The sequence below is a fragment of the Elephantulus edwardii genome, unplaced genomic scaffold, assembly GCF_000299155.1.
Source record: "Elephantulus edwardii isolate Elephantulus edwardi_28Jun2011 unplaced genomic scaffold, EleEdw1.0 scaffold00010, whole genome shotgun sequence".
In the NCBI taxonomy this organism is placed as follows: Eukaryota; Metazoa; Chordata; class Mammalia; order Macroscelidea; family Macroscelididae; genus Elephantulus; species Elephantulus edwardii.
The window spans coordinates 22,937,906-22,947,630 of NW_006399760.1; the positions used below are offsets into that span (position 1 = coordinate 22,937,906).

The 9,725-nt window shown below is 40.3% G+C and overlaps 1 protein-coding gene across 1 annotated transcript in view; it reads right to left on the reverse strand.

Moving 5' to 3' along the window:
- Window positions 1-9,725, reverse strand: part of NEB (nebulin) — a 265,912-nt gene that overhangs the window by 87,386 nt on the left and 168,801 nt on the right. The window contains exons 96-102 of the mRNA XM_006880817.1: window positions 7,202-7,315; window positions 6,805-7,002; window positions 5,492-5,596; window positions 4,066-4,170; window positions 3,009-3,116; window positions 1,840-1,947; window positions 242-349 (exon numbers count right to left, since the gene is read on the reverse strand). Coding sequence (XP_006880879.1) covers window positions 242-349; window positions 1,840-1,947; window positions 3,009-3,116; window positions 4,066-4,170; window positions 5,492-5,596; window positions 6,805-7,002; window positions 7,202-7,315 — 846 coding nt within the window. The remainder of the gene's footprint in view (window positions 1-241; window positions 350-1,839; window positions 1,948-3,008; window positions 3,117-4,065; window positions 4,171-5,491; window positions 5,597-6,804; window positions 7,003-7,201; window positions 7,316-9,725) is intronic.

Genomic DNA, 9,725 nt, shown 5'->3' on the forward strand with positions numbered 1-9,725 from the left:
CACTGTCTCTGACACTCCCATCCCAATTATCCCAGTCACTGAATCAATCCACCTCATAGAGGGCCTTCCTCTCCTGCGCCGTCCCTCCACCCTCCAGAAAAATATTGTCGATATGTATAAAAAAATGGCAAGAAAAAAGACTCTTAATCCTGGCTGAGGTGTAAATCTGCAGCTAAAGTATAATTAATTATTACTGCACTGCCTACAAAGCTTTGACACCTGCAAGTAGCATTCACAGTACCTCACTGGTAACATTGTTGACTCGTCGGACATTGACAAATGGAACATCATTGGGGCCAAGTGTGTACCCATTTGCCTTGATGTGTTCATAAGCTTCTTTGTACTTGAACTGTGAAAACAAAGTTGTAATGAGATCAATGCAAGGTAAACAATGGCATGAAATTTACCCCATAGAAAAGAGGCTAGGGAGGGGAAAAAAACGTCCTAAACATGAGTATAAAAAAAAAATGTATCAATATAATTTCAATATTAATTCAAGTCTATATTGACTAAGTCTTTATTAGCTCAAAGAATACATTGATTAATAAAGAGTCAGAAAGGAATAAAGTTCAACCTTGCAATGTCTTTGTAGGCATATATGCAAAATGCAAGAACAATCTCTATTATTAGCTCCAGTGTGTCTGAATAATTAAGAAGTACAAAGATGGAACAAGAAAATTTTTAAGACTAATGAATGGCTTTAGAGATGGATTAATGAAGTGCAATGCTACATTATTAGATCCATGGCTCTCTATACGGAATCAAGGTCAGTCATCAAGTCAGAACCTAGTCCCAGCTGACCCTCCATTGGGCTTCTGAAGCTATAAAAGCACATGGGAGGAGACTGTTCATTTTCCTCCTGCAAAACTGCTGGGGTATTCAAACTGCCAGAGAAACACAGTGTTTGGATTAGCAGGGCACCTCCCTATGGACTAAGCTGAGAACCATGTTCCTAGGCTGGGCCACAGTCTGTCACACTCTGTCAGAGCAGCCAGTTTGATTTCCAGGCCTTTGAAGGGAAATGCAGAAGGATGAGCTTACTCTTTAGATCTAAACCTCAATTTAGACCTAGGTCTAAATGTAACCTTGCTTAAAGTCAGCAGAGCAGGATCACTGTAAGAGCAAACTGTCCCTGGCCTTTCCCCATGCGGCAAGAATCCATCAAGTCCCATGTGCTTTTAAAATATAGCAGTGAATCCCCCATCCCCACATGCGGGTAAGCCAGTAGCAGGGAGAGCCCATCTACCCTTATGAACTAGGTACGGAGGATGGGGGCGAGGCAAGGATGAGAGCCAGCAGCTGGGAAGGACGTCCTTTCAAGGAAGCATACAGTGATGCTGTATGAAACAGCAGAAGAGAGGTGACAATTACCAACCCCTATCAGTCAGGCATGCATAAAATTGCCTTTCTGGTTCAGTATGCTTCAATGCCAAGGTCAGCAGAAATACAGGCATGATAACATGGTGGCCTTGGGAAACTGGCCTATGCACATCCAAGTCCATGAACATCCTCTCCTAAGCCACTAGGCTGCTCAGCCCTGCTTAACCGGAGGAACAAACCAAGTTCACAGCACACCTTTAATAGCTTCTTTTTCTTCACTGCTATCATTAGATTACAGGGATTTTCTAGATTTGATTGAATGGCCTCCTTTCCATATGTCTTTTCAGGGAGGGAGGTCCATCCCTTTGGGAATGTAACTTCCTAATAAATCTATCTTTACTATTTTACATTTTTTTTTTTAAAAAAAGGGGGGATGTGATTGTGGGGATGAAAATGGGCCATTAACTATCATTATCCTTGTTTCCCAAATTCCATCTTCAGGTAGAGGAGACCACTCACATAACTGCTCATGTATCGGTTTTCCTTGTTGTGTTTGAAGTGAGGCGTGTCGACAGGAAGCCGGTAGCCAGTGGGCAGTGAGCGCAGGCCAGGTCCTCGGTACAGGTTCTGCCGGAAAGAGGAAAGGGGTGGTTAAATGACACATTGACCAGAGGGGGAAAACCACATAAAGCACACGTCAGGTTTTTATCAGGTACTCAACGTCTTTGTGTTCATGGAATTGACCTCAGGAAGAAATGAAACAAATTGTAGGCATCACAGAGAGAAATTAACCATCTTTAACCTATTGTTTTAGAAAAAGGGGATACTTGATGAAGGACTGGTAGAAAGTCATTTGTCTATGCTTCCAAATATCTGCTGGCCAGTGGACTGCATGGCAGCTTAGCAGGAATTTGGAGAAAGTAGAGAAAACACCCGGCCTAGGGGCAGCACTCTCCTTTATCCCACCCTTGGGTGATATTTTAAGATGTCATTTTGTGAGACAGTCACAAATGTAAGGCACATGTTTGGGACACTTCAGCCCTCACGAGGTCTTGACTCCAGATGATGGAAAAGCCACGATGTTCATACTTGTGGCAAAGGATTGGGATCTCTGTGATAGAGACAGAGTAGGAGTCTCTTTCAAATGACAATAGGATTAAGGCTAGTATTTAAAATAGTAAAAAATAAACTCTTTCAAACATTCAGTACAGCACTGTAGTACTACAAGAGGCCAAATCAACACCCTCAGCTAATATTTAATAGGATATTAACATGCATGTTGGTTTAGCTTCTCCGTCCTCTGAATTCCAACCACACATTCTGGCTTCATTTCCTATTTTTAATAGCCTTTTACAATTATATACCTTGTCCTTCCCAATTTGATTTTAAGCTTTTTGAAGCAGAGATTGTAGATTTGCTCTCCCATTTGGAAACTAGAAAACATTTCATTTCACACACACCAAGAAATACTTAGTGCTTGCTTGATAGCTTGATGGGAGAACTCTGACAGCAACAAGGGGAGAAAGTTTATGTCCCGTTTTGTTTTCTGTTTCCATTTACTAAAGTGAACAGAATAGGATTTATCAGGTCTTGTAAAGAGGACATTCAAGCGGAGGTCACTCCTCCAGATGCCAGTGCTGACACCCCTGGATTTCTCCCGGGCATTCCATTGAGTGCTCACTGCTCACCTCACTCTGGAGCTTGTAAGCGTGCAGGGCACGGTCCAGATCCACGGTTTTTGTAGTTGGAGCCACTTTGCCTCTGACACTGTGGATGTAGTCATGGTGGTAGACAGCCTGGTGAGAGAGAAATAGAGAGGGTCTATTCAGATGACGTCCACATTGTTAATGAGCACAGTGCAAATGGAAATCACGTGTCTCTTTAAAAGAGTTTTATTTAATTGTAACTGTATTTATATGCCTTGAACATTCTGGGTTTTTTTTCCTTATATATTAACCTGTGACTTAAAAAAAAAATAGAGCTACCCCTCTCCCCCCACCCCACTTGTTTTTCCTGCTCCGTATCAGGCACCATAGTGCATTGCATAAATTTTCCCATTTTAAGGGAAGATGCTGAGGCTTAAAGGGAATATGTAATTTTCAGACACCTCAGAGATTCTATATGACAGAGGCAGGATTCCAAAGCACCTCTCTAACTTTAGAGCTTAATTCCTTCTCATTCTTTCATAATAACCAAAGCCTGTTGAAATAATTTCAAATGGTGCCCCTGTATGTGGCAGAGTTGAACTGCACCCCACAGCATTTTCAGTGACTACAAACTTTTGGAAGTAGATCACCAGATCTTTTCTTCTGCAGCACTTTTGGGTGGGCTTGATCTGTCAGCCTCTTGGTGAGTAGCTAAGCTCTCAACCATTTTCGCCACCCAGAGATTCCTATTCAACCACAGTTAGCTCTAGAAAGTCTAGATAGTTAGTCAGAGGTCATGGCACAAATATAACAAGCAGTCCTTGCAACTTTAAGCCACAGAGTATTTCATGTACCAAAGCACTTACAACTCCATTCAAGTGCACTACTGGAAACCTGCAGGCTTTAGAAAAAGAGGTATCTGAAGCATTTTCTAAGGCACCGACTGTAGTTTTCCAGTTAAGAAAAAAGCATGACATTGTCCAGCCTTTAGTTTTTGCCACAGTGGCCTCTAGTTTTTTCTGGACAAAATTTTACCTATTACCTTCCCCTTCCTGTCAACATTGCACTGTCTAAAGCAACTGCGCCAAATAGTACTTACGTCACTTAGCTGATTCCCACTTCTGACAGCCTGGACATAGACTGGTGTATCAGTGACCAGACTGTAGTCGTTTCTGGTTTTCAGCACATGAGCTTTGTACTTGATCTGCCAAGGGGGTAAGAAAAAGAAAGAAAGCATTTGTGGGACCGTTCATTATGAGAGAAATTATTGGTTTTGCAGTGGACTTGTTTAGATTTAATCTTTGGGATTTGCATCCATCAGCACTCACTAAAGAGAGCAAAAGGCAACTGAATTTTATCACATCCAGGCCAATCAGTGTTTATGGTCATGTGGCGCTTCCAGAGTCTTCTAGGGCACTTGAAAACTGCTCTTTTAAGAATGCTTCACTTTCTTACTGAAATCTTGATTATAGAAAATTATAGTATAATAAGGATTTGCCCAGCAAATTTTCTCATTACAAGTAAATCCTGCCTCTGCCTCTGCCTCAGCACAAGGGAGCTCTGGTGGCATGGTCCACACAAGCCACACTGCTAACACAAAGACAGCCTCTCTCTGTTGGTTAGAACCCACCAGTAGCTCTAAGGAGAGACAGGCAATCTCCTCCTATCTGATTCCCAGCCTTCAAAACCCAACTGGAGGGTTTCTGAGTCAGTTCCAATTTGGTGGCAACGAGTTATAACACAAACTACTAATAAATGAGACTTTCTACTATGCAGCACTCAGAAGCAATGATTTTGAAAAATATTACATAACTTGGGAGAGACTGGAGAGCATTATGCTATGTGAACTAACTCAGTCTCATAAGGAAAAATATTGCATAAGACCATTATTATATACATAGAAGGATAACTAGTAAAATATGTATGGGAATCTAAGGAGGAAAGGGGTGGAAGTGGAGCGGTGAGGATGTGCACAGGGTTACACAGTTTGGTGGGTGGAGGGAACAGAGGAAGGAAATGAGAAAGATCCAGGAGAAAAGACAGGGTAATGATGGGCAGAGTTCAATGGTGATTGAGTTTATAAAACATAATGCATGCGAATGATCGTATGAATCACAATGTGAATGGAGAATACTGTGAAGTACAATGTATACAAACTGTGTAAGCAAACCAATAAAAAAAGATTTAAAAAAAAAAGAATTATATGCTTTATTTTCCAAATTAGTGCAAAGGATGGGGAAGAGTCAGGGACCCTTTTGCTCTCAGAAAACAAGACTACAGCTTCACTACATGTTTAAAAGGAATGCTGTCTGCAATCCTGAGAAAGATGCTCTTTTATTCCTTCACGTCTTCTCGCACTCAAGCAACCTCAATATCACTAAGCCCCATGTAACCAACAGATTTGGGCCAGTGTTCCTATTTTGCATACTCTCACTTTGGACTCAAGATGCACAAGGATGGAAACAGTCTTAAAAAAACCCCAAAATCCCAGCCCCCCCCCCCCCCCAAATCAAAGGCAAACTCACATCATTGCGCAGGTCATAGGCATGCTTGGCATGGAGAATTTCAGGAGTGTCCCAGACATAGCAACCAATGCCTTTCAGCCAGGTAAGATCGTCCTTGTAAACAATCTAGATTTCAACAGGTGAAAAGAATTAAAAAATTAAACCATAATCTTAATACTAAAGCATACAGATACATTCTGGTATGGCTACTGTGGTGAACGATTTGGTGATTTTTAGAAAGAAACCTAGAATTATCATGTGACCCAGCCACTCCAATACTAGATATATGCTCCAAAGAATTAAAGGCAAGAATGCATGCAGAAACCTGTATGCCAGTGCGCAGTTGCAGCATTTTTTTTAATAGCCAAAACGTGGAAACAATGAAGATGTCCATCAAGAAAAATGGATATAAATAAAACATGGTTCATACACACAAAAGAATTCTATTAAGCCATAAAAGATATATGAAGTCCACAACAGAGATGAACATTGAAAACCTGTTCTGTGGAAGAAGTCAGTTATACAAAGAAATACATAGAAACTAAAGATTATTAGTGGCTATTAGGGGGAAAAGTGAGGGGGAAATGGGAGTTTTGGTTTGGGATTTATCTTAACAGTGGCGGAATGTTGGGAAAGGATAATAATAATGGCTGCACCACTTGAAGAATGTCATCAACATCACTGACTTGTGCCTGTAGAAACTGTTGAAATGGTGTATGATTTGTTATGTTCTGTCTTCCCCACAATAAAAAGGAAAAACAACTTACTAGTAAGATGTATACAAAAGTGAAAAGGGGGATGGGGAGTGGGGAGGAGGCTGAAGATGAGGAAATCTTGAGGTCACAGAATTATGTGGGCACAGTGAGGGATTAAAGGGATTTGGAAAGATCCAGTGGGGACCTGAAAATGTGGGGTAACGGTGGGCATGGATCAATGGTGATTGCTTTCATAAAACACAATGTGTGAGGGGAATATTAAGAAACACAATGTGTATAGGGGAACGTGTAAAATACAATATTTATAAATGAAAAAAATACACACAGATTTTATATACAAAACAATATGAAATAAAAAGAATTTAAAAAATGGAAAAACAAAAACATAGGCACACACTGGACAGAAAGGTGACTTTGTGAAATGAAAAGGGAAAACACATCAAGGAGCCAGGTCTTTGGTGCAACAGAAGCACTGACTCCCCAAGTCCTCTTGAAGAGAGAGTGGCCAAATCTAATCAGACCCATGGACATGCATGCAAGGCTGAATGAAGAAAAATGTGCCTCTGCTTCTTTTGTAGGTAGCTAGAAGGAGAAATGCTTCATAAGCAGCAGGCTTACATCGCTGATCTGATCTGTGACTTTCCGGACGTGGCTGTTGACTTGTAAGTCAGGGTGGCAAATCCACTCATGCAGGTGCCGGCGATAGTCGATCTCACTGACTTTCTTCTGCGAATCCTTAGCTGTCACCATCTCCACCATGTCAGGCACCATGTGGATTTTCATCTTATTCTTTTCATAAACTGATCTGTACAGGCGCTGTGGAGTTAAAGAATCAGGCCTGTTACCCAAGAAATGGTGCAAAGTTGCGTTATAACACCTGTTTTTCCCATACATCACAGAAGTCAGACGAACAAAGATCCACCCCAAAAATGCAGCCTGGGCAAAAATAAATGTTTGGCTGCTTCTCGTATGCACAATTAACGATACACACGTGCTCTGATTTGGGATTACTTACGTCAATGTTAAGCTTGCCGACCCGGAGGCACCGTGCTGTGTTGGGATCGTCGTCAACACTTCTTGGTAAAGTGTAAAGAGCTTTGAATTTTTCATATTCTTCCCGATATTTGATCTATATAAAACAATTACAAAAAAGAAACATAGTTTGGGAGAGTGATGAGTATTGTCCAGAGAGCATGGGGTCTTGCTTCTGAGGTTCAGCCCACTTGGAGTCCATTATCTTTGAGTTTGTCTATCTGTGCCGACAAGCTAACATCAGTAAAACCTTGTACCCGCCACAGGGTTATTGGAAACAGTTCTTAAATTGTAAAGCATTATCAAGCGTCAGTTATTGCCATTAAAATTCCTGTATTAACACAAATATTTGTAATAATAACATGTTTTTTCTTAAAACCATAAGTTAAAGCATGAAAATGAACTCAGGAATTCCTTTGCTTTCTTTTAATTTACAGAATTAGTTTTAGGAATTCTTTTGTTTTTAATAACTGACTAGCCTCATACTTGAGAGAGGGACCAGACCTCTGGTGGCCCTAATGGTAAGAAGCTGCACTGCAGTCCCAAAGGCACATGGTTCATAATTCACCAGCTGCTCTTCGGGAAAAAGATGAGTAAGTTTCCTCTCATGTGATTTACTGCCTCTGAAAAACCCACTGTAGGGTTAGCTACAGGTTGGTTCCAACTTGACAGCAAACAACAACACAATACCATGCTTGAGAGAGGAGCTTTGGTGGCCTGATGGTAAAGAGTTGCACTGCCAACCCAAAGGCAGGCAGTTGGAATCCACTAGCTACTCTGTGGGAGAAAGACTGGCAATTTCTTTCTATGAGATTTACAGCCTCTAAAAACCCACACGAAGGTCAGCTATAAGTTAGGTCTGAATGTCAGCTATGAGTTAGGTCCAACCTGATGGCACATAACAACATAGTTAAAAGACAGGTACATTGAATTTCCGTTTCTACAAGGTTGGTTTTTAAAAAATAAAAATAAAAAAATACAGCACAACCAACTTCTGTGAGAAAACAAACTTTTAGACAGTTATCTTTAGTTTGAAAGCCTTGTTAATTAATGTTACGTGATGATGTGAACTAAGTGGTAAGGCCCTAACAGAGAATAAGATCCAATATTAGTTCTCTCATCAGCCAGAGAATTATTTCTCAGTGGAAAAAGAGGAGATAGGAGTATCTCTGTCAGAATCCTAGCAAAGCCCTATGTTGACTCAATGTTCTCAGTGCTGTTGAGTCAGAACTGACTCAATAGACTCAATAAATCAGTGTTTGGAGGCTGTAAATCACATGAAAAGAGATTGCCCCTCTTTCTCCCAATGAGTTTCTGGTGAATTGGAACCTCCAGCAAGGCACTACTTACCCATCAGAATTTTCCAGAACTATAATCGTTCACATGCTTTTTATAAATGCAGTGTTCAAAAGTATTTTTTTTCTTTTTAAACTGAGATTGGAATCTCCCCCCCACCCCCACCCCCACCCCCGGTCCCGGTTAATATCTACATCCCTCCTTGTTTAAGAAACAATTTGCAAAGGCTCTTGCATGTATGTTCTTCAAGACTGAAAGAAAACATCTCTAGGCTTTCTAAAGGGAGCTAAGGTGGCCTCTCCCCTGGGAGATTCACGACTAACCCAAAGCCAGAGCCTCTCTGGTGGTTCAAATATAGCGGTGACTCATCAAGGCAAAGGAGGGCAATCTCCTCCTGTGCAATTTATAGCCTTGGAAACCTGTGGGAGGGTCAGCCAGGAGTCAGTTCTGACTCCACGGCAATGAGTTGAGGCTTTCCAAATCCTACTTACAAAACTTGTTTTCCCAAATGACCAGTTTATTGCTTTGTGCTAGATCATTTTCAGTCTTCTAAATAGAATTTAATATGGATAAAATAATAGATACTGATTTTTCTTTAGAAAAAAATAAAGATTAATTCCATGTATTGTCCAAAAAAATGTTTTTCGAAAACAAACATCTCTAAACACATTGAATGGTGGTGAAACCAATTCACCGAGTGACTAGCATTTAAGTAAATGGAATAGACCAGAAATTATCCTAGTGCGTTACTTGTAGTGAAAAGGTAAGTATTTTTATGTGAACTGATTATGTTAGAGAAAAGTTAATGTACATTTCAGTAGTATGTATGTGTATATGGATTGACTGTAATGTTCAATAAACTTCTCACTATGGATCTTAGACAAAAAACTTGAAGGAATACTGGCCTAAAGCATTTTATAAAATGTTTAAAGTTACAAAATCTAGATCAGTAAAGTTTCTGAAAGAGAAATGAATTTGGGAGTATTTGAATAAAAGTAATAGGGAATTTTGCCTTATTTAAAACCATTTTAGCACAAACTGTTCAAGGTCGTAAGATTTTCTATTATATTTAAGCAAGGATTTGGAAACAACCTAAGTGCCCATCAACAAACAAAAGCTAGAGAAGCTGTGGTATATTCGCACAATGGAATATTATGCTGCATTGAAAAACAAGGAACTCATGCAATATTATTCAAAATGGTTGACTCTGG